The following is a 24,206-nucleotide window of genomic DNA, read 5'->3' on the forward strand; positions in this document are numbered from 1 at the left end:
GAAGGAAGAAGAGGGACACCCCAAGTTACACAGCAGGCAGAATTCTCTGGCATCTAATAATTACTTGCTTTGCTTTGCAAAACAAAACAGCAAAGGAAAGAGAGCCCTGTGTGTGTGTTTGGGCAGAGAAGAGTGTGCAGAATGCCAGAGACCTGTTCAATATCGGCCATATACTTCTGATTTTTTAATGAATTCAAAATGGAATGTTGTTTTTTTTTTCTTGAGGGGAGAAACGATAAGGATTCTTTAGACAGCAATCGTTTCTTTCACTAGAGCTTTCTCATGGACTGGTTCAAAAGCTATGTCTTTCCCTGAAAGTGGTAAGTCTTACTAAATATTTTGGTAGTAAGTACGAGTTATGCCCCTTATTGTAATACGACTCTTTGCTACAAGTGGGTACAGTCTTCACTTAAGTCTGTTTTTCCAGGGTTGTTCTTTGTTGTCATGTGTAGGTCGGCACTATTTCTCACTCTGGTTTGTGGGTGGTGATTTCCTAATGGTGCGGACGCATTTTCCTCGATCGTCCCACACACTCTCATCCTGTCCTTCTTTGTGACCAGCGTTTGCTCCTGACTGGGGTTAGAGATGCAGTCAGTAGACCATGGAACAGGATGAGGAATAGGATCTACTGACTGGCTTCCTGGAAGACAGAAAGGATACCTGACTACCAAAGGTATCTTCAGGGAAATGAAAGGGGTCCCAGAGACCAAATATACTCTGTCTTAAACTCCTCCCCAACCATCTCAAATAAAGAGGTGTCCCTCACATTTTCCTCAATAGTTGTCTGAAATGTGTGTGCCCTTGATTCTGTCTCTTTCCAGATTCTTGATAGTTGCTCCATCAATTGCTTCCCATGTCCCATCTATACAGTGCTGTATTTTTTTTTCCTTTCCACTATTTATTTCCTCTTAGCCCAGAGCAAGGGTTGGCAGGCATTTTCTGTGAAGGGCTAGATAGTAAATATTTTCAGCTTTGTAGGCCATATGATTTCTCTGCCCCAACTTTTCAACTCTGCCTGTGGCTAGAAAGCAATCACAGACAATACACAAATGAATGGGAATCGCTGCATTACAGCACTACTTTATTCACCATAAAAAAGTTTTTTACCTCAATTCTTCTTGGCCCCGTGAACTGCTGTTCATCTTTGTTAAGATGTTTATCAGTGAGGGAAGTCCTTCACGCTCGCTGTGTCATTTCTCACAACCCATTTCCTCCATAGCCCACTCCCCGTGGCCGCTCGCCATGCCCCACTGGTGTTCTCTCCCAGATCATCTCTACCCTCCTCATTGGCTGTTTGCATTCCTAATCCTTGACTTCTGTGATGCATGTGCTAGGATTAAACACTCTGACCTTGGAAATCTTCCTCTCTTGTCTTATTCCGTCCCTCTCTGTTTCTCTCCCTACTCTGAGAATGCCCTCCTAATCCCCATTGCACAATCCTTCAAGGTTTAACTCTGCAGTTCCATTCTCATCTCATTCTACACACTTTCTCTCTGCTGTATCTCCCATGACGAAACCTTGAAGCTTTTCCCATAGGATTCCTGATCAGCCTTGTAGAGCTTTGACTTCTCTCCCGTCAAAAGACAGGAACTTGAAATGGCCAACTCACTGTTTGTACAAGCTCAAAACTTTGGAGAAGTTCTCCAGCAGCAGGCAAAATGTAGTGATTTTGTGTCATAGGGTCGAGGTTGCCATTCTGGCTCTGGGGTGGCCTCGAGAAAGTTCTTTAGATTCATGGGACCCACTTCATCATGTATAGAAGGGCATAATAATCCCTCCTAGGCGTTTGGAGGATCTAGTGTAATATTCACCATCAGATTTTACAATTTGACAGATTTTTCACCAATATTTCTATTTTTATGATGATGTCCTTTGAATGTCCCCTCACCTTTTGTTTGTTTGTTTGTTTCATTTTAATTAAGGTATCATTGATATACAATCTTACAAAGCTTTCATGTGAGCAACATTTTGGTTTCAACATTCACCCATATTATCAAGTCCCCCACACATACCCCATTACAGTCACTGTCCATCAGCGTAGTAAGATGCTATAGAGTTACTGCTTGTCTTCTCGGTGCTACACTGCCTTCCCTGTGACCTACCCTGTATTTTGAGTACTGATTATAATGATCCTTAATCCCCATTTCCTTCCCTCCCCACCCCCTTTCCATTGCTAACTGCTAGTCCATTCTTGGAGTCTGTCAGTCTGCTGCTGTTTTGTTACTTCAGTTTTGCTTATTATACTTCACAAGTGAGTGATATCATTTGGTATTTCTCCAAACCTAAATGGCCTATCCATTTGACTCTATATCTACTCTCTGTTTTTCTCTTTTTGCTCAAGTTCAGCCCCTCCTTGTAGTTTTTCCCCTCTATTCTTTCCTATATAGTTGTTATTACCGATCTGTTTCTAAAGAACGTGAAGAGGAGGGCAGCACTTTACGTTGGCAGTAAGGTGAAGTCCAAATATTCGAGTCCCTTTGCAATCTGAAGTCAAGCTTTACCTGTGCCTCCATCCCACTCTACGCATAGACGTACACCTCCTCCTACCTTCTAACCATACCAGTGTGCCAGGAACACTTGGCTTCATCTGTGATTTTTGCCTGAGTTTTGTCTCAAGCTGGAAAACTCATCTCTTTGTATTCTGACTTGTGAAATTCTCTTCAGCTTTCACTAAATTTCTCAACTATTACCTCCTCTGTGTAGCCACCCCTCACTACCAGATTTAGAACTAAATCTTTTCTTTGGAAATCACTTTTAAAGATGGACTAAAAGTTGTGTTGAGTCAGGGACTCTGATTTCCTAGCACTTGAGGCAGAAACTGTGAAGCAGTAGTAGGCGCTCAGATGCTATTCTAGCATGAATATCATTATCGTATTTTAAACAGTTTAGCCAACTGCTCTTACTTGTCTTTTTCCTAGTGACAACAAAAATGATCAAGATTCAGAGGTTCAAGGAAGATTTTTTTTTTTTAGGATTCTATATTTGAGACTTAAAATATATTTTCTCTATAACCTATTTTTGCACAATTGACATACTATTTGAAAACAGGAAGAAAGGAGTGAAACAACTCATTGGCCCACACACCAGAGCTAAAAGGAGGTTGTGCTGGATCCCAGGGAGGAAGGTTGGGGTAAGCCTTAAAAAGTTTAAGATTTAAGTAAAAGAAATTGAATTTTTCAAAGAAGGATTTTTTACTTTGAGCTTTTTTTAGCTCAAGTAAATATGGCAGATGATGAAACTGAGTAGAACACTAAGAATTATAAGGCAGACACTAGGTATTGTGGGTCTTTGAAAATATTAATGATTAGTATGTCCTAATTCTTTTTCAAAGTTATTTACAAGCTTAAGTATATGATGTCTCTGCATCTCAAACTGATATCAAATGGTATGACTAAAAGCTAAAGTTTAAAATCCAACTTCTCCAAAAAGTCTTAACCTGATAATACAAGTTTCCCCATTACCACTGTCGTTTTATTATACCCTATTACTTATATCATATATTAAATGATAATATATATTTATGTGTTGTTTATTTTCTGCACTAGCATCTCACCTATCATTATATCCATGCTCCTTAGCTTGTGTTTCTCAAATTGGAAATGAAGACCAAGGTCAATTCTGCCATCCTTCTATAACTCAAGGTCAGATCTAGGTAAAACATCTATTAATTAAGTACTCAATTCCTCATTAAAATTCATAATAAAATTATAGCTTCATCGCTATGAAAAGTTATTTTGAAAGCTCATCAAAAGAATGACTTGTGTTTATAATCATTATAGTCATTATTACTATTATTTGACATGTTAGAGCCTCTTAGCTTTTGTAATACATTCAAATGTACAAAGCCTTCATTCTCTTTTATAAAACATTCATAAATTCTATAATTCATGGATAAAGTTATTCAAGGTTGTGATAAGGCATTCCAAACGCACTGCAAAGGACCCACTCTTAGTTTTTGGTTTTTGTTTATTATATACAAGTCATTTAAAGCAGTGGCTTTTTCATTTGTGGTCCTGGATATGAATTCAGTCAAGACTTGAAGAAACAGGAAGCTATTTTGATCTGAAAGCTGTATGAGTTCACAAGGGAATAAGTTTAGTTTCTTCTCTACTTCGCAATGCAAAGAAGTGCATTCCATAAAATCAGATGAAACAAGTCATTATTTGACAGTCTCAGTTTTTATAGCCCTGTTGATTCAGAAAACTGAAAATGGCTGTGGAGGCTTCTTGGCTCCAATTCGGGCTTTTGAGCTTGAGGTCAGAAGAAATGAAGAGTGTATTGGGAGGGGAATCATTCAGCCACAGAATCCTTCTTAACATTTTATCTTGAATGGGGAAAAACTCTTCATCTTCTGTTACTTTTTGTATTTTTTCATTTATTGACTGTCTTTATGGATCTATTTCAGAAGGGCCTAAATCTCTTTTCAAAGCTGTTTGTGTAATCTTTTGGGTTGTTTTACTGAACAAAGGTATTTATCTTGTGACATTTCATAGCTATAAGTTCATGAGCTTCCCATAAACCTTATTTAGATGTTATCAAAAATATTTTCAATTCCTTCTATGTAATTATTACATATATGGAAATATTTCTGGATATACTCTATTGATAGGTTAATCAATATAGGCTCTATAGACGTGTACTTATTGCAGCACATGCATCATCATGTGTAGAAATAATTCCTCTCCATAGAAGTATGAAACTTTTTTTTTTTTGCTTTTATCAATAAGAAGCCTGGCTAACTTCATGACCACCCCTGGTGCATATAAATAATATATATATAGCCACAATACTGTCCTTTAATGTTAAGATCTTAGTAAATAGTACTATAAAAAGGAAGAATCAAGGAAGAAAATGGTATTCACATTTTTAAGAACAATATCAAATGAAACAATATGTTATTTATAGCTGCTATGTGAAAGGCCAACATTTCTTTGAATACTCCTTTCTGAATGTCCATTTTGTCCTTGTTTTAACTTAATTATAGAAATGCAGTTTTTTCTCTTAATGGCCACAGTATACTTACATCTTGGGTAACTTTTCATATATAATTAAATAACAGGAAGACTTTTTTTCCAAGGTGTGGTGATGCTGATAAGGAAAGACTTGATGGCTAGCATCAATTATCAGTTATAAAGTCCGTGCTTATAACTTGTTAGCAAATCCTCAGTTGAAACCCTTTTAACTAGCTTGGCACTAGCCTAAAATTTGCTGTACAATGAATATTACCTAATTCTAATAGAAGAATCTGTATTTCCAAGTATATTTTAAATTAAAAAATAAGATTATTGTAATAAATCTAACATCACAGCAACCAATTCATGGAGCTTAATTATGACACTACTAAATGTGAAAATCTATTCAGTGCTAGAAACGCTTTTCACATTACATTCACTCTAAAGATTGGCTGTTAAGAGCTCATTACTGGTATTTTTCTAAAGAGTGGTTTATTAAACACAGTTACCTAATAAGCATCTTTGGTTGTGCAAATTGCTGAAAACAGTAATGAGTCTGATTAGACTCCATTTCAATTACGACAGCTTGTCTAGCAAAAAAATTATATATATATATTTATTTATATAATTTCCTTGATGCTTTAGAAAATGGCTACAAGACACCACAGAAAATGGCTACAAGATACTACAGAGTTTAAAAAATAAAGAGCCACCTCTGTATTTCCTTTCCGCAGTTCACTAATGAAGGGAGAATTGTCCAAGTCATCATCCAATTTACACACTGGAAAACTGGATGGACAAAGTGGAGTCACAATCATGTTTGCTTAAAAACAGCAAAGGCCGTCTTGATTAATATGTCTAAATAAGGTCACATTTAGTTTCTGTCTTCTTTTTTTTTTTTCTTTTCCTTAGGACTATAAAGCTATAAATGAGGTAGAGAGACTTAAAAATGATTCATTCCTATTTGGTTTGTGGAGTTTATTCTTCAGATTAATAGGCTCACTTTTCAATTAATGCTTTATCCATGAATCTTCTACTTACAATCATAACAATACAGGAAGCTGTTGGACTATGCATGCTAATTATCAGACATTTTATTTTTTAATAAACATATTGGGAAGGAAAAAAAAATAAACCAAGCTCTATGAATGTACACTAATATTTCAAAAAGTATAAAGAAATATTTGTTAGACATTAAACTAGATTTCTGTATTTTAAAAAGGATGTTATTTAGCTGCATTTAACAGCTAACCTCCTATTAAATCACGCCTGAATATTACCGCTCAAATTCAAAGAAAAAAAAATGTTAATGTAAAAAAGCCTTTAAGTGATTAAGCTGTCATCGCTGTCATTCTGGTATTCTAGTAACATTTTAATGCTTCTGGGAGCTATGGCCAGGGAGGCAATGCACTACTTTATGACATATATTCTGAGTAGATTCTTTTTAAAGTATAATATCACTTGACACTAAACTGGATGAAATAATTCCTAAGGTAAAACATGAAAACGGTGGCTGGATTTAGAAGCATAAAAAAAGGGAGGGCACAATAAAACATCCTCACCTGAAAAACTTCACAAGTTAGCTAAGTATCAGGTAATGGTCATAAGACTGTAAATCCATGTAGGCATGTGGATGCTTTAAAAAATTATTTCTTAAAAGGAGACCAGTTCCAAGGTGTATCAGTTCAATGAGTAGAATGTACTTTATACCTTATTATTCATAATGAACTCTATGAATTCTCCATTCTGTTTTTTTAAAGCTATTGCATAGAAAACACAAAAATGATTCTAAAGTAACAATTGGGATGCTATCCTCTATAACCCAATTATTGTGTATTGTAATTATTTGTTTTTCAAGGATATTTTTAGCATTTCACCCAGATGATTCCAAAAGTGTTTTTCTTTTTTGTATTCAGTTGAGAAAATGTGTCAATATGTAATACAATTGTTATTAATTTTTTTTTTGAAGGTAACTTTCACATGGGAACCCAAACTTCAAAAATGAGTATTCAGTTAAGGAAAAAAAGTGTTCATAGTATATTTTGGGATCATAAATAAGACTTTATGTTTTATAAGTATGGAAACTTTTTGAGGCATATGACCTGGTTCAAGCACAGATAATAAATATGTAGCTAAAGGAAACCTTAAGTAAAGCTTAATTTGGATAAAAATATGATGCACACAGGCTAATTAATTTAGAAAGTGCTTTGGATTCTAAGATTATCAGTAATAAAGCCAGTAACACAAATCCTTTTTAGGAAAAAACCAACCTTAACAAAATCTCTTTTCCTTTTCTTTGTCATTTCCCCCCATTTCTCTATATCCTTTCTGCAACTGTAGACAGCACTTACATACACATACACATATACAGCCACCTAGATTTGATTTTTCTGTGTAGCCTACATGTATTACCTGTAGGGTTCTGTTTTTGTCTATTGTTCAGGGGTTTTGTGTAAATAGGATGCACACAGTTTGAAGACGGAACAGTAAAATTTTAATTTCTCTTTTAACATAAGCAACTTAAACTAGCAAATTTAGAATTAAATTTCTTTCCAATTACCTGCTAATTTAAAAACGTAACCAGAAAAGTCTCCCTTTTCCTTAAAATTATGAGCAACTACTAGGGCTTATTTATAATTAAAGCAGCCAAGAAAATAGTTCATGATCATCAGTAAGAAGTATGAAATTAGAGAATAGTTTTGAACATGTAGAAGTAACATCCTCATAACTTTTAACTCTACTGACAGTATAAGAGCAATTTTAATTTTAACTGCTATATTAGAGAAAAAGTAAGCCATGTTTATTCAAAAAAGAAGAGAATTGGATTGCAATGAACAGAAAAAGGGGATCTGTATTTCAAGTGATAGTAATGCCACTGAATCAGTCATTTTATTCAATTCAGCTGAAGCCTAATAAACTTTTTAACATTCCGTCATCTTTCATAGCAGGGGGTGAAACTGTGCATAAAACACTGTCATAGAGAATACATCCAAGCTGGAATCGGAAGAAACAAGTTCTTTACTTGTGGTCCCTCCTATTGTTAGCATTTCCCCAAAAATGATGTTGTTGGGCACCCCCTCCAGGACAGAAGAGGGCACTTTCTTTGAGGGTGCTGATCCCCGCTCTCCTGCTTCTGTCTCATTATGCAGCACTCTTTGTTTCTACAAATGGAAGAGCCAACAGCACTAATGACTGGACTGTCATTCACACTGCACTTTAACCATGTTGTGTTTATCTGGAAATTAGAGCACCCCAATTACAGGTGGTGCTCGGGTCTATTTCACCAGACCACGGTGGCGGGAATACAGAGGTGAAGAAACTACTTTTGTTCCTAAGAGCTCTGCACTTTTAATCCTAGACCGTGTTGATTGTATTCTAAAGCAGTTTATCTTCATACGTAGTCTTATATGGAAGAAACAACACTAAACCTACCAAAATTCATTTCACATGTAGCTTTTTTCCCCCCACTGCCTTCAGATCAAAGTTATTTTCTTCAGGCTGGACTAAATTATACACAGGTCCCAGGAGTGAAGGACACTGAATTAATGCAGTATGTCACCCAGCCCTGACTATAGAATATTTTTATCAAAGTCCAAGACACTATTTTGCTATTGCATTAAAAATTAATGCACAAATGGCCAAAAAGAGAAAAATGCATAAACAACCCAAACAAATTTTGTCTGGGCTTTGCACACTTCAGAGTCACCTTAAACAAAGAGTTTTTAAGGAGAATGACTGAAGAGTTGTGTACTTACTTATATGTAAATAATATTCCTTCATCTAATTGTATTAGAAAGCTCTCAATCTTAAATAAGCAGCCTTAATTATCTATTTTTGGTTTATGTAAACTGTCCTTTTAAAGTAAGGTTCCGGAGTAACACAGAAAAGAGAATGAATGCAAATTCCATCTTATACAAGGTCATGGGGCTTGAGAGATTCTGAATTTGTTTATTGACCCATGTCAAGATGGTGTGTTGGGCAAAAGGAATTTGTTCACTTTAAGTATAACTAAATTGTGCTTTGCATTTATACACTTGAACTAGAATACATACACAAACAACTGTTTATAAATAGCTATATGTCCATATATCATTAACATGACATTTTAGGTTTGTGACTGAGAAATCGTCATAATTCAAGGTTGGTGCCGTGCCCAGTTTGTGTTCATTAAAAGTACAAATTTATTTTATATGGCGCAGCAGTATCTTGAGAATCAATTGGAATATCCTCAGAACAATTAGGACTATGGTAATGTTATTTTAACAGAGTCCTTTTTAAAAATAAAGCTGCATAGCACATAGAAAATGCATGATACTTTTGACATTTGGATTTCTCTTTGTGGACCAATCAGACAGGTGAGATACTATGAATCTAGCATGGGGATTTCAGGTTGTGTTAACCCCATTTATCCCTGCACCCTATAGCTCACCTGTTATTTACACACATAAGAGGGTTGATACTGCAGGACAAGGGGAGTGCTCTGTTGTGACACGGAACATACATATTTATTAGCCCTGGCAGTCCCCATGGACATGTGTGGTATGTCCTGATGATCTTTGTATGACAAAAAGAACTGGGGGGAAGGGTAGATGGCCATAATAGGTTGAAAATGTATATGAAAAAAGGGAAAAGACAGCATGAGAGATGAAAAGCCGTAACGGAGCAACTTTAAAGGGTAACCACAAAGCACCACTTACACTGATGATAAATTGTCTAAAATCATTCACAGAGGTAGAAGAAACAAAACATTTGATATAACATGAGAAAATCAGGCCTCTTACCTATTAACCCTCAGACTCTCTCCCTTGTGATAGTTGAGGACACCTAACATTAGACATGGAGATTCAGAGTATAAATCATTTGTGTATTTTAAACTGCATGTATATGCTCAGTCGTGTATTCTTTTGAATTAATTATGACAGGATATAAACAGACTTTTGGGGATAAATTATGATTTTTGTATGAGTGTGACTGTATATTCACTTAAATACTTCAAGTATCAGTAATTTTTCCCACAGGAAAAACATATTTATTTGACTTAGGATGATAATTTCCTGGGTTACTTTGCTAGGCTGTCTGTCCTGATCACATACTGAATATAATAAGCTCAATGAACTAAAAGTGCTCTTTCTTTCATTGGTATAATTTGCTTTGCGTAAGTAAGTGCTTATGCATTCATCCTCATAAATGCAAGCCATCTTTTTATATATGTCTTGCATGTTAAAAATGATGACCTATGAGACTCATGCAGATCAAGTTTCATGCTCAGTATGAAATACTGGCAAAATAGTTGTTTTTATATTTGGTCACATTTTGATGAGTGAGTATTTTGTGGCTGTGAATAAAATCTAATGCATATAAGGAAACCAGCACCAATCATAAGCTACCCACAAATTCAAATGAAGGACAGAGTATGTCCTATTCTAGTCTAAGTCTTGGTCCCTGTAACACTGGACACAGGCTCTTACTAAGCCCCAAATGATTACATACAGAGCAAGAGCAGTTGCTTACCCAGATGTCATCCACCCAGCCACGTTCCATAAGAAGTAGGAAGCATACCCTTGGAGCGATTTAATCTCCCAGAAGTTGTACTAAAGCTCATAGTTGACTAATAAGGGATGGTTCACTAGTAAATGAACGCCTGGTTTGTGTTGCCAGACCCTGTGGCCCTTTCAATAGAGCATATTAGGAACAGTGGGGATTGACATATAGAAAATGGCTAGAAAAAATATCTGAGAAATCAGAGCAAAGGGGGAGACACTGAAATTAACAGCAATCTGGAAACCAGGCTTTTTAAAGAAACAATATTCACCATTTTACACTGTTGTACGAATGATGATCAACCACAAAAATATAAATTCTTTTCTCTGTGCTCTGATTGAGGGGGTAGGAATGTGCATAACAAATAATATTTTGATTATTTTTCTTCTAAAGGGACGACTTTTTTTTTAAGTTGTAGAGCAGTATGCTTGCTAGTTTTCAAGAAAGTTTATGTCAGTGAAGAAACTGGAGCTTGAAGCATCAACATGAAGTCATAAGTTCAATTGTTCTTGTGACCAGTAGGTACCAGGAAGCTACCTGATGTTGTAATAGGGAGTGGGGGTACCGTGACATCGGGGAGAGGGCGTGCCATGCCCAGAGGGGCAGTGGTGCTCAGATTCACTGATGCCAGGCAAGAATGAGGTCTAGTGTTAGAAGATCATTCAGCTTGTCTTGAAAAAAAAATAGGAAATGTGGAAATATAGACTCTTTTATGTAAAATTGACTGATTTTTTTCAACCCTGTGCTGGCCAAACAAAACATGCTTGCAGGCTCTGTGCTCCCCTCAGGCTGTTAGGTGGCAGTTTCTCTATGTTAGAGTGAAGTATTTGACCTATATTTACTACGGACCATTTAGCCAGGAATGCCTTCGTGATTGTTAAAAAAGGCATTGATTTATACAAATAAGGTGAAATGGGGGGAGGGTGTAATTTGCTGCAAAATGTATTATAATTTGGAGTCTTGAGGTGTGAAACTGTGATTTAAGGAGAAAAATCATTTGACAGTATTGCTATATAATTAGAATATCTTATTGCGACTGTGGGGTTCAAGATCATTCTTAACTGGTCTTAAACCTCTAAATACTTTTTTTTCTTGTGGTCTCTGCAAATGTTGAGTCACAAATAACCTTAAAAATAAATAAAATACTATGAAAACATTTTGAATTTTTGACACCTTTTTGATTAAGGAGATCATGCTCTGTGTTTTGCTGAGTACAGGAGAATTTTGATACCTTTCTTAGAACCAACATTCCCACTGGAAAATTTCCTTTACAGTAGCTGTCCTGAGGTTGAAGAAAAAGTGACTTATAAATTCTAGGAGTTATTTTACTTTTTTTTTTTTTTCTGCTTTGTCAGTTTTGTTTAGTGTTTAATGCACTGCTGGCTTTTTCAAAATAAAAGTAACAAGAAATATTTGTGTAGCAGCTCCCAGTTGGAAAATATTTTCACAAGTATTACTATTTTAGGTAATCTTAACAACAATCGAGTGAGGTATGGGATGACCATTATTGCCCACTTTTTATAACTGAGAAAAGTGAGTAGAATGTGCTTAAGTGACTTCACCAAGATCAGAACAAATAAGGGATGGCCTGAGCAAAGCCACTGGTCCGATTCTCCAGCGTGGGGTACTCGCTTTCAGACAAAATTCTAGAACCTTCTTTATATTTTCTTCAGTCCCTTTCTAGCCCGACAATCTAGCAGTGCCTCCAAATTAAACACTGTGCTAGACAAAATAGTATTCACCCTCACAGAATACCAGAGTAAGTGAAGTCCCAGTAAACTGAATCTGAGCTGTCTGTACTGGAAACTAGGTCACTTTAAAGTTTCCTCATTTCTAGAATCAAAAAGTCTAATTTCAGAGAATTTAAAATGTAAAACTACGAAGGAGACAGAAAGCTGGAAAAGTTTCATTGCCTGATAAACAGATGCCCTCGATTTAGCTTTTTAGCGTTGGACTTTGCAGAGAGTGGACCCTCAGTTTGTTGACTGAATACAGTTAGCGGCTCCTGCATCAGCTTCAGCTCACAGAGGACTTCTCACTTTGGGGTTCTGAAGATGGAACCACATTAAGTAGATTGAAGAGAGCATGTAATTTCTCTGCTTCCTCCTCTCACTTTTCCCCGTGCTACTACTTTTAGTTAGGACTTCACATTTTCCGGCTAGGAATTACCAGGAAATGGACTGAAGAAGATTTCAGATCGAACGGGTTTGTACCAGCAATGCCAGCTTCTGCTGTGCTTGCCTCTTGGCGTGCGAGGGTGAGAACCCACGGGCACAGGGCCGCTGAGGTGGCCCCGACATTTCTCTCGGCCCCCACTCCCGGGGAAGAGTCATGGTGAGCAGGTACCGCGTCGGGCCTGTGGTCAGTCCCAGGGCGCTTGCAGACCCTACACCCGGACTGTGAGCCAGTGAACTGGCCGCTCTCTTGAAATTTGGAGTGCGTGTCCTGCTTTCCTACCCAGGAGATGACGAATCTGTCGAATTTCTAGAGCTGAGGAAGCCGTAAACCGTTATAATTGCCTTGTTGTATTGGCCCCCGTATTGATTGTTTTCTCACGAGAACCTTGGTAAATACGATAGCAGCGTTATTTTTTTTTAATGTTTAAGAGAAGTAAGAATGACAGGTTCAGAGGCACGGTAGCCAGAAGGAGGGTAACAGGTGCAGCGACGTCACGCAGGCCAGGGTGAGGCTCCGTAGCTGCCCCGCCGCAAGCCAGCCCTCCACGCCCGCCCGGGTCCACCTGGGGTCCGCCTGGGGTCCCTGCGAAAACCTACCGATGAAGGCAGAGGCCCTGGCGGCCAGAATGACGCAATGGGAGCCCTGTAGAAGAGAGCAGCTGGGGGTGGGGCCGCGAGGACCTTGCATGAGCATTTCCAGGAAGGTGTGCTAAAAATAGATTCTACAAGGCTTAGCCTCGTATTTCCCAATTCTTCCCAGATAAAGAGCAAAATGGAGGAAGTAAAGCAATGAGGCAGCGACTGTTTGGTAACTAAACCTAAGTTATCAAACAGTCAGTAATGATAAGAATGGAAACCTGCTCTCCCAAGTGTCCAGTTTTATGGGAAATACAGACTTGTACATAAATTCATCCTGTAACAATAAAATTAAAAAATGCTCAGGCTTTTTACTGTAGTGTCTGTCATTCTTGTGTGACACCCAAAGTATCTTAAAAGTAATTTTCTATTAAATAACTTATTTTAAAAACAAACCCATTGCATTGTGAAATTTGCCAGCTGTCTTAAGAATTTTCTGATCCTTTCAAAAATAAAAATTGATGTTTTGGAACAATTCTTCAGTTACCTTTAAGAACTATTTTTCTTAGTTTCCACTGTTTTCTGGAGTTTTATGGTACCTATTTAAGCTGTGTCTAAACAGGAGTGGGAGTTATTGTTCTGGAGTCATGTTTCTAATAATGCTAAACTAGTATTGTTTATGAGGTTTTTCTATGCGTGTTCCAAGGAGAAACCATGTAAAAGCTGTTTTTAAAACCCATCTTATTATTCGGGGGCCAAGTTAAGTGACACGCATATGCCATTTTTCTTAGTTGCAGATTGCAGCAATACAATTGGGTGGTGCATGATCACAGAACATTTAGCTCTGTGTTTTTCTTCCATTTCTCATCAGAAATATCACCCCCAATAAACAGAACAATAGCATTAGCAACAAAAACAAGTTTGGTTCTACTTCCAGTTAGTAATAAAATTCAAGAAACTGATGCTAAACTAAACTCTATGCTTGTAAGGCCAGAATGATCTGAACACTGGCTTCTTCAGGTCCTGTAAAAATTAAGAACTAGCTTAGAGTTAACTCAACTTACACTTTCAAATAATATTATGATTTTAAAGCACTGGGTAAAAGCAGTCATGTTTCAGGGCATGTGAGTAATTCTGTTCCCTGAAAGTTATTTAATCAAAGCTCAATCTTGCTTTTTGCAGCTTGCTAAAGTTATTGTTATTTAGTATGCATCAATAAATAAACTTTCAATTATCATGGTAAGCACATCCAAAAACATCATAAGAATCAAAAGGCAATGGTGTATCCAGTAATTACTCCAAATAAATAACTTTGATAGATAGGATCTTTGCTTAATTTTCAGATGAAATAGAAATCTTAGGAAATTTAATTCGTTTTGCTAGAGTTAAACTAGGCAGACATACCCAGTGAAAATGGCTAACCTATTTTATTAAACTTTACTTCCCTGTCTCTTACAGGGATTATAACTTCCTAAAATCATTTTTCCATATTTTTATAAGTAATTAATTTATAAGAAGAAATTAAGCCAATACAACATTTTAAGCCCCTTTTTTCTTATTTAAACAATTACTCTGAACTTAAAGCAGTGTCAAATAATTATTCTAAACCGAAAGTGCTTTCTTTTTGTTTTTATATCATGTTTGTATGTTTGTCTGTTAACTAATGCCAACAGTGGCTTAGCTCAGCCCACGGAAAGGAAGCCATGCCTTTAATGTGTGTGTTATGTTGGGTGGTGTTTGTGGTATAACTTCCATTACCTGTGATTCTTAAATTAGTTTCTGAGCCCTTGTTTCAAGACATTTATTCATGTTCCTTGTGTATCAATCTAATCAAATTCCTATTCATCGCATATGTATGTTCTCATTTTCTCAACTCTGTATGTTATAGTCTTTTAAAGAAAAACATCCTAATAGAAATTCCCTGGAAATAATTTACAGGACTAATGAATTTGTAGGTCTTTTAGACAGTTCTACATTACAGTCCCATTAATATTCTCTCTTTTTTATAAGGCTTGTGGTAAGTCCCAGGACACTAGAAGAATTTAGATACTGATTACTTGCGATTGGTTCCTGGTGATTTGCTCTTAATAATTTCCAGTTGAATTTAATGAAAGTATGATTCCTGAAATGCTGCTTCATTAAAATTGCATCTTTCCCCCTTTAAGTGTGGGTTTGGTCATTTCACCCATTTTGCGGTGTGTTTTCCTCCCCCCTTAAAAAGCAGTGATTGAGAAAGCAGAAACAATTAAGAATATCACTTGAGTCCTTCCTAGAACTCACCCCCAGAGTTCCTCTGAGTGAAATGATGCGAGCTGTGCTTCATCAAGACTTTTCAGTACTTTTTTGTTTTCCCAATTGATGGGACTATTTTAAGAAGTAGAGTTTTAAAAGAGAAATATGTGAAAATCTGCAGGGAGTGAAGGAAAGGAAAATGAAGAGAAAGTCTATTACATGTACAAGAAAAAGAAGGTCTTAGTATTTTTTACTTAAAGAAATATATATATATATATATATATATATATATAATGCTTGATTAAGTTATGCAGTGCAACAGTCAGACTTAATTTAACTGAGATGGTGATTTGCAAATGAATATCTACATGGATCCTTTTTAAAAATTCAAATGCAAATGAGTACAACTGCAGTAAAATATATTTGCAAATGAATCCTGTTGCTTTATTCATTTATTGTGTAATTACTGCAATCCTTCCCACCTTGTTTTCAGTATTTCTTAATCATTAAGTCGGAAGCATGACAGCAGTGCCAGCCCTGGCATGATTCTCTTTGACTAAAACCTTGTAAATTAACACAATTAGCACAGCACCATCCTGCTAATTAACTTCCAATGTCTGGTGCAGTGGTTTTGCAAACAAGGAAGAGGGAGTCAGAAGGGAATCAACATGCCATTCTGTTACCAAACTCTGTGCTCTGTTCAGTTTAGCTCAGTAAGTCAAAGCTGGCCGTGTCAGAAGCCAGAGTCAGGCAGGGAAGAACTAAAGGAGCGGGTGGGGGCTGAAGGGGGCAGGAGCTGTCAAAATAGACCGCCGTGATTCAGAAGGGAGCTGATGCCACAGACACTTCCTTTAGACCCGGCCTCCTTATCCAGGAATCCGCCACAGGGCGTAAGACGGTTTGCCCAATTCACTTTGGGAAATACAAAGGAGATTAAGGAGGTCTGCTTAATATAGCTGTGCCAGAAGAGGACGCGTTCGAAACCAAGATTAGGATGGGAGAAGCCAGCACTGGGAAACAGCAGAGGGTTCCAGTGCCCACCGTTAACTAACTCTCTGAGCCCTCCAGGGTACACGATAAATTCCCTCTGGGGACTGATTCCCTAATCTGTGAAATAAGGCAATTTCTAAGGCCTCTCTCTCTACACTGTAAAATACAAAGGATTTCCTGATTCCAACTGCTCTTAAATGTGAAAATTCCCTTGTCTGTATATTTTGCTACACAGTCACCTTGCTTCAGTTAGTCATCCAGGAGCTGATAGAATGACCCACAGCATCTCATTATCTAGTTGTATGCTTGGAGTTTATGCCACATATGGCTTTCCACAGAAATGTAAAGAGAATCCAGATTCTCTAACCTTCCTTTTTTACCTCTGTTCCCTTCCTTCCTTCTTCTGTCCTTCCCTCTCTCTGTATGTATATCTCTGTATGTCAGTATAAAGATATATAGATAAGTATATGTGTGTGTACATCTGCATGTGTGTGTGTATGTATACGCATATTCTCCCCTCTTCGTTGGAGGCTGTAACGAGGCGGAAGGATTGTAAGAGAAGGAGGGAGAATGCTGGCTAGAAGACCAACAGACAAGTGATGCTTGTTTTTTTTCCAGAGACTCAACAGCAGAACGGAGAGGCAGAAAGGAGCCAGTTGTAATTCATACCGAGCTGTAGGCTTTGTGTGATGAAAGCGACGGAGCGCTGCCGGGGAGATTGCTTTGCTGCACTCCACGAAGCAGATTTGAAACTGTCGTGGACCACTTTAGATGAGAGTTGGATTATGGAATGACCTGCTATGTCTGTGTCATATTGTTCTGTGCAGGGAGCATTATACTGTGCTAACTAGGTGTTCAGTACCAAGTAAGAGAGGTATCCTAGATGCAATCTGTCAGCTGTGTCTCATTTTTACATATTGGTTAAAATATAAAACAGAAACTGGGACGGGAAGAGACGGCGCATAGCAAGATATAGCATGTGTTAATACTGTCCCATGCTAGATTTCTTAAATGTATGCATATATTATTGTAAGAATCTGAGTGAATTCTAATTCAACAAGAATGTGTGTGTACATATATATATGTGTTTCTGTGTGTGTATAGTCAGTAACTCTATAGGCTTAATGGAAATAGATTTGTCTGTTGCTTTAAAAACAAAAGAATTTTAGGTCTTCTACAGTTTTCATTTAAACTCCACTCAACTTTTTATCCAGGGCTGAAATTCAGTCCACTTCAAAGAGTACATAGTGTACAGATCATAGGAGGTTTTATAACTGTGGAAATCTCCTTTATAATGTATCATCAACAGAAGTTAATAGGTAACAAAAGAAGTTGGGGGGAAAAGTTGGAACAGTTCTGATGAGTTCTCTAAGTAAATTAACTTTTTTCCCCAAATCCTTAGGCTTGAAGATGCAGTGGACGCCGGAGCATGCCCAGTGGCCAGAACAGCACTTTGACATCACCTCAACCACTCGGTCTCCTGCCCACAAAGTTGAAGCCTACAGAGGTCATTTGCAGCGCACCTATCAGTACGCCTGGGCAAATGATGACATATCTGCTCTAACCGCATCCAACCTACTGAAAAAATATGCAGAGAAGTATTCTGGCATTTTGGAAGGCCCCGTGGACCGACCCGTCCTCAGCAACTACTCAGATGCACCATCAGGACTCGTGAATGGTCGGAAAAATGAAAGTGAACCCTGGCAGCCTTCCTTGAATTCAGAAGCTGTTTATCCCATGAACTGTGTTCCGGATGTTATCACTGCCAGCAAAGCTGGAGTCAGTTCAGCCCTCCCTCCAGCAGATGTCTCTGCAAGTATAGGGAGCTCTCCTGGGGTGGCCAGCAACCTCACAGAACCTAGTTACTCAAGTAGTACCTGTGGCAGCCACACTGTACCTAGTCTTCACGCAGGGCTCCCATCTCAGGAATATGCCCCAGGATACAACGGATCATATCTGCATTCTACGTACAGTAGCCAGCCCGCACCTGCACTTCCTTCCCCTCACCCATCTCCTTTGCATAGCTCTGGGCTTCTGCAGCCGCCGCCACCCCCTCCTCCGCCACCAGCCCTGGTCCCAGGCTACAATGGGACTTCTAACCTCTCCACTTACACCTATCCCTCTGCTAGCTACCCTCCTCAGACTGCTGTGGGATCGGGGTACAGTCCCGGCAGTGCACCCCCTCCTCCCTCAGCCTACCTGCCTTCAGGAATTCCTGCCCCCACTCCCCTGCCCCCCACCACTGTTCCTGGCTACACCTACCAGGGTCATGGCTTGACACCTATTGCACCCTCAGCTCTGACCAACAGTTCGGCAAGCTCTCTCAAGAGGAAAGCTTTCTATATGGCAGGGCAAGGAGATATGGACTCCAGTTATGGAAATTACAGCTATGGCCAACAGAGATCGACACAGAGTCCTATGTACCGAATGCCCGACAACAGCATTTCAAACTCAAATCGGGGGAATGGCTTTGACAGAAGTGCTGAAACATCATCCTTAGCGTTTAAGCCGACGAAGCAGCTCATGTCCTCTGAACAGGCAAGGAAATTCAGCAGCCAGTCCAGTAGGGCTCTGACCCCCCCTTCCTACAGTACTGCTAAAAATTCACTGGGATCAAGATCCAGCGAGTCCTTTGGGAAGTACACATCGCCCGTGGTGAGCGAGCGTGGGGACGAGCACAGGCAGCTTCTCTCCCACCCCATGCAAGGCCCCGGCCTCCGCGTAGCTACCTCAGCCAACCACTCTGCCGACGAGCGACTCAAGAACACTGACGCGCACCTCATCGACCTGGTAACCAACGAGATTATCGCCCAAGGCCCCCCCGTGGACTGGAGTGACATCGCGGGTCTCGACCTGGTAAAGGCTGTCATCAAAGAGGAGGTTTTATGGCCAGTGTTGAGGTCCGACGCATTCAGTGGCCTGACGGCCTTACCTCGGAGCATCCTGTTATTTGGACCTCGGGGAACAGGCAAAACGTTGCTGGGCAGATGCATAGCTAGTCAGCTGGGGGCCACCTTTTTTAAAATCGCCGGTTCTGGACTAGCCGCCAAGTGGTTGGGAGAAGCAGAGAAGATCATCCATGCCTGTTTTCTTGTGGCCAGGTGTCGCCAGCCCTCGGTCATTTTTGTCAGTGACATTGACGTGCTTCTCTCCTCTCCAGTGAGTGAGGAACACAGTCCAGTCAATCGGATGAGAACCGAGTTTCTGACGCAGCTGGACACTGTGCTAACTTCAGCTGAGGACCAAATCGTAGTAATTTGTGCCACCAGTAAACCAGAAGAAATAGATGAATCTCTTCGGAGGTACTTCATGAAACGACTTTTAATCCCACTTCCTGACAGCACAGCGAGACACCAGATAATAGTACAACTGCTCTCACAGCACAATTACTGTCTCAACGACAAGGAGTTGGCACTGCTCGTCCAGCGCACAGAAGGCTTTTCTGGACTCGACGTGGCTCATTCGTGTCAGGAAGCAGCGGTGGGCCCCCTGCACGCCATGCCAGCCGCAGACCTTTCAGCCATCATGCCCGGCCAGTTGAGGCCCATTACATATCAAGACTTTGAGAATGCTTTCTGCAAGATTCAGCCTAGCATATCTCAAAAAGAGCTTGATATGTATGTTGAATGGAACAAAATGTTCGGTTGCAGTCAGTGATAACTTCTTTAAAATATATATATAATGAATGTTGGCACACACGCATAAAACCTGCTACATAGGGCGTAGCGCCCCTTTCCAGTAGTGTTTAAATCGCAAAGGGTACCGGGGAAGACGACGATTAAGTTGCATCTTTAGAGTCAGGGTAGATTTGGAGGAAAAAAAAAAAAAAGAAAAATGCGTCAAATGAGAGCTTCTGATTTGAAAGCCCCAGATGACAGAAAGCATCTGTTGATGCTCAGTTCGGTTCAAGCCAGACAACACCTCACCAAGGAGCAAGGCGCAAGTGTGTTGATTCCAGAAGGACGTGAACCTCGTGTGTTGATTCCATTCTGCTGTTCTCGAGATTTAGTTGCTGTCAAGTGCCTGGAGTGGTGCTTTATTTTTTGTTTGCCTCACAATTACATTGGTGGCATGTGCTAATATAAAGAGCTTTAACTTCAAACATTATTGGACTAAAGAGATGAACGGTTGTGTTATGACAGAAAAACCAGATTTTTTGCCATTTTAAGAGCAACAGTATTCCTCAATCCTGTCTGTTCTGCAGTATTAAGCTAAGAACAGGTACACAGGGTAACGGTAATCTGGACCTTAATTTCTGCAGTTCATTTCTTTTAATGTTCTTGTCTGCAAAAACTCAGGAAAGCGATTGTGATTTGTACAGTACCTCAAAGGAATGTGTTGAAAGCACTATGTACTGCTGAGAGTAATGGGATAGGCTTCAATGTTACTTTATATTAAAATGTATGTTTACCTCAACAATTGGAAAAGAGCAAGGAAAATTACTTTGAATGTATCCAGAAAAATACTGACATGCGATACAACTGAGTATTTACAATTTAAAGTAGAAATGGAAGGATTTTTCAAAACAGGTTCTTTTACTGATTACGGGGAACTAACCAGAGCAAAATCATTCTCTTTGTCAATAACTGCACAAGTTCTTCGTGCATTGCTCCTTGAAAATGAAATGAAAATGTGCTTAAAAGGTACACTGGTTAATGGAAAGCTACTTACGCGGTTTGTGCTAGCGTCTAGAACAGTCAGCCACAAGACCTGTTCAGGACCCTTAGTACCTGAAAACTAGGACTGCCTTTTACTGCAGAGGTGGTCATGGTGGCGGTTTGCAAGTTCTCTCTTAAAACTGCTGGGAATGGTGTCATTCTATCCACTAATCTAGCTGATAGGCTTGCCGTGCTGTTTGACAGAATGCAGAAGATAGCAACCAAAACAGATAATTACAGAACTAAAACACAAAACACAACCAACCAACTTACATATAGCCGCAAAGAACGTCTACACCCCCCTCTCCTTTTTGACTCTTCTCTTGTACAACAGTGCAATTTTGCTTCTCATTTTGCAATCTCCTGGGCTATAGTGCTCCCACATTCATTTCTACCTCAGTTTTGTTACATTTCTCTTGGAAAGTCAAGTAGAAAATTGGAAGTGGACACACACACAGACACACAATATAGCTTGCCAAACATGTCACTTTTCCCCCATCTTTCCCCGTATATTTCGTTTCCCAAAACATCAGTCGTGCTCACTGCCACCTGAGTCCACCCCCACCCCCATGGTATGTGTGGCTTTATTCTTAATTTCCCAATCCTCTCCTGCTCCCCACCAAGTTGTTCTTTGTATCCTCTAATGCTTTCTGTGCAACTTTTCATTGATAGCTGACTTCTAGCCACGCCTCTGAGCAGACACCGTGTAGGCTGGAGCTTTAAAAAGCCACTGCCCTTGCAAAAGCAGAACAGCCTGGCTTTTTGAATGTATTTTTCATGGGGTTTTTTTGTGGTTTTTTTTCTTTCCTTTTTTTTTTAGTTGAGAAATTCAGTAACAAAACTGTTGCAAAGCACTGGCATTTTATGTATTCAAAAAGTGGTGTACATTACAAAGAAATTTAAATAAATGCAATGAGAAGTCCCAAGCGAGGTCTTGGTTATTTTTTTTCCTTAAAATTTTTTTTTTACTGATTTCATCTGCAATGTCAAATGCTGTGAAACACTTAGCATAGAGAAAGCTAGAATTTCGTGAGATTTCTGATATTTTCTGATGCTTGATCATGACTCCCCTGTTCTTTTCTATATTGCTGAAAACAGAGCAAATGCATTTAATTTACTCTGATACTCTATCAGTTCAAACTGTGCTTACACATAAATATTCCATTTTAAAAAGCAGTGCCTTTCATTAAGGATACAAAAAATAATTATTTGAGTATGTCCTCAGCTTTTCACAAGTGAATAAACGTTGCACTGTCTTCTGGCTCTACCCTGCCCATCCCTTATTGTAAGAAAATTCTAATATCCCCATTAACCTGGAGGTTTATACTGATCTCACTGACAAGTTTACTTTTGCACAGTGCTGACCTATTTTCTGTCTTTTAGACATTACATTTCATTTCCGCCAACATGCTGTGTTCACTTGAAAGCAACTGGCAAGTTTTGATAAACCCGCTCTTATTTAGACAACTTTGGAAAATCCAGTCTTGACCCACATTTTTTGTGGCTCGTAAGAGTTAATGCCAAATATATGACTGCACTATTGTGTTTCACACTCATTTATAGAACTGAAAATAAATTATTAAAGTCATACATATTGGCTTTTAGCCTTAAATGACTTAAAAATTACTTTGGGATATGAGTGGTCAAAAATCCATGTATTTAGTCAGAAGCTGAAGTCGTGTGAATTTCATTTAGCCTCATGAATTCGAGGATTTGATCTCTTAGGAAATTGGGCATGCTGAAGAAATGAATGAAGATCTGTTGGGGGAGAGAAGGCTGACCTTTGAGTAGATCGTGCTCTCCTGTGATTCTTTGATTCTTTATGGCAGCATTATGAGCTCTTCTGTGGGCTAGTCTAATAATGAGCTCTTTTCTGACCATCCCTTTTGGAGCCTGGGCTGGGGGTGGGGTACCCCATTCTGAGAAATGAATGTGTACAATCAGTGATAGAACAACTGAGTTATCAGGCTTCATACTCGGCCTCTTTCTGACTGCTAAGAATTTGGAGAAGGTTACTAAGGAAGGTAAAGTAATGAGCCAGTCCAAATCCCTTGCCGTCTGGCCAGCAGGTTTGAGCCAGTCCACTTCGCAGCGTCTAATTCTCTTATGCACAACTGCAATAACATTTCCAACAGGGACAAAAAAGGAAGTGAAGAAAAAACTACTTCAGCCCAAGGATCAATAGAAATTCAAGAGGTAGTTCATAATGACCTTACGTGTGACACAAATGGAAATGCTCCACACTTCTGGCATGCTTCTCACCAAAATATTTAGAACATTAATGACAATATGGAAAACTTTGCTGACTGAGCTGATCAATGGAATGTGAAGGCAGTATACTTTAAGGCTATTTACTTTCACACAGAATGTTTATCTATTAGTCAGTTTGTATTACACTCAAATGCAGATAGACGGGTATAATGTTTTCTTGTGCATTTGAAACCTATCAAGGAGAAAATAAACCATTCCACTAAAATACATAGGCCAAACACCATCTGGGCAAGTGATAAAAGCTATCCAGAGGCTATGCTATGTAAAATAGCAAGGTCAGTTCACATGGGTTGTATAGTACTTGGCTATGCAGTTTTCAAAAGAATACATCCAAAAAAAGTCCAAATTAATCCCTACAATAGGTCTTTGTAAATTTACATATATTTGTGGGTTGGGAAATATGTTTTAGAGGCATTTAGATTTTTTCCTCTGAAGATGTGTCCAAGTCCAAGCAGAAAGATGCTTTGTCATCCCACTGTCTTGTTTCTTAGCAAGAATGGAGTATCATGCACATTTAAACTGTCTTGTGCAAAGTGAAAGGGACACAGTTTGTTCAATTATTGAGGCCACTAAGATAAAGTTCTTATATATAGATAGATATATATCTCTATCTATATATATAGTCAGCGTGTGCGTTTGTGTGTGTGTGTCATTCTCTCACCCCACCATCTATTTAAACTTTAAAACTAACATCTATTTTACATTATTCAGAAGCAACTGGTTACTTCCTCTCATCATATGTGCAGAAAGATACATGGCCACTTGAGAATTCAGAGTGTTTTAATGTGTTTTTTTTCTTCTTTTGAAAA

The 24,206-nt window shown here is 38.8% G+C and overlaps 1 protein-coding gene across 2 annotated transcripts in view; it reads left to right on the plus strand.

Moving 5' to 3' along the window:
* Positions 1–24,206, plus strand: part of FIGN (fidgetin, microtubule severing factor) — a 121,849-nt gene that overhangs the window by 94,605 nt on the left and 3,038 nt on the right. For both annotated transcript variants that reach the window (XM_036884284.2, XM_036884285.2), the window contains one exon: positions 17,871–24,206. This exon is cut by the window's right edge and continues 3,038 nt beyond it. In XM_036884284.2, the coding sequence (XP_036740179.2) occupies positions 17,871–20,125 (2,255 nt within the window). In that variant the 3' untranslated portion in view covers positions 20,126–24,206. The remainder of the gene's footprint in view (positions 1–17,870) is intronic.

Source organism: Manis pentadactyla, chromosome 8, assembly GCF_030020395.1.
Source record: "Manis pentadactyla isolate mManPen7 chromosome 8, mManPen7.hap1, whole genome shotgun sequence".
Lineage (NCBI taxonomy): Eukaryota > Metazoa > Chordata > Mammalia > Pholidota > Manidae > Manis > Manis pentadactyla.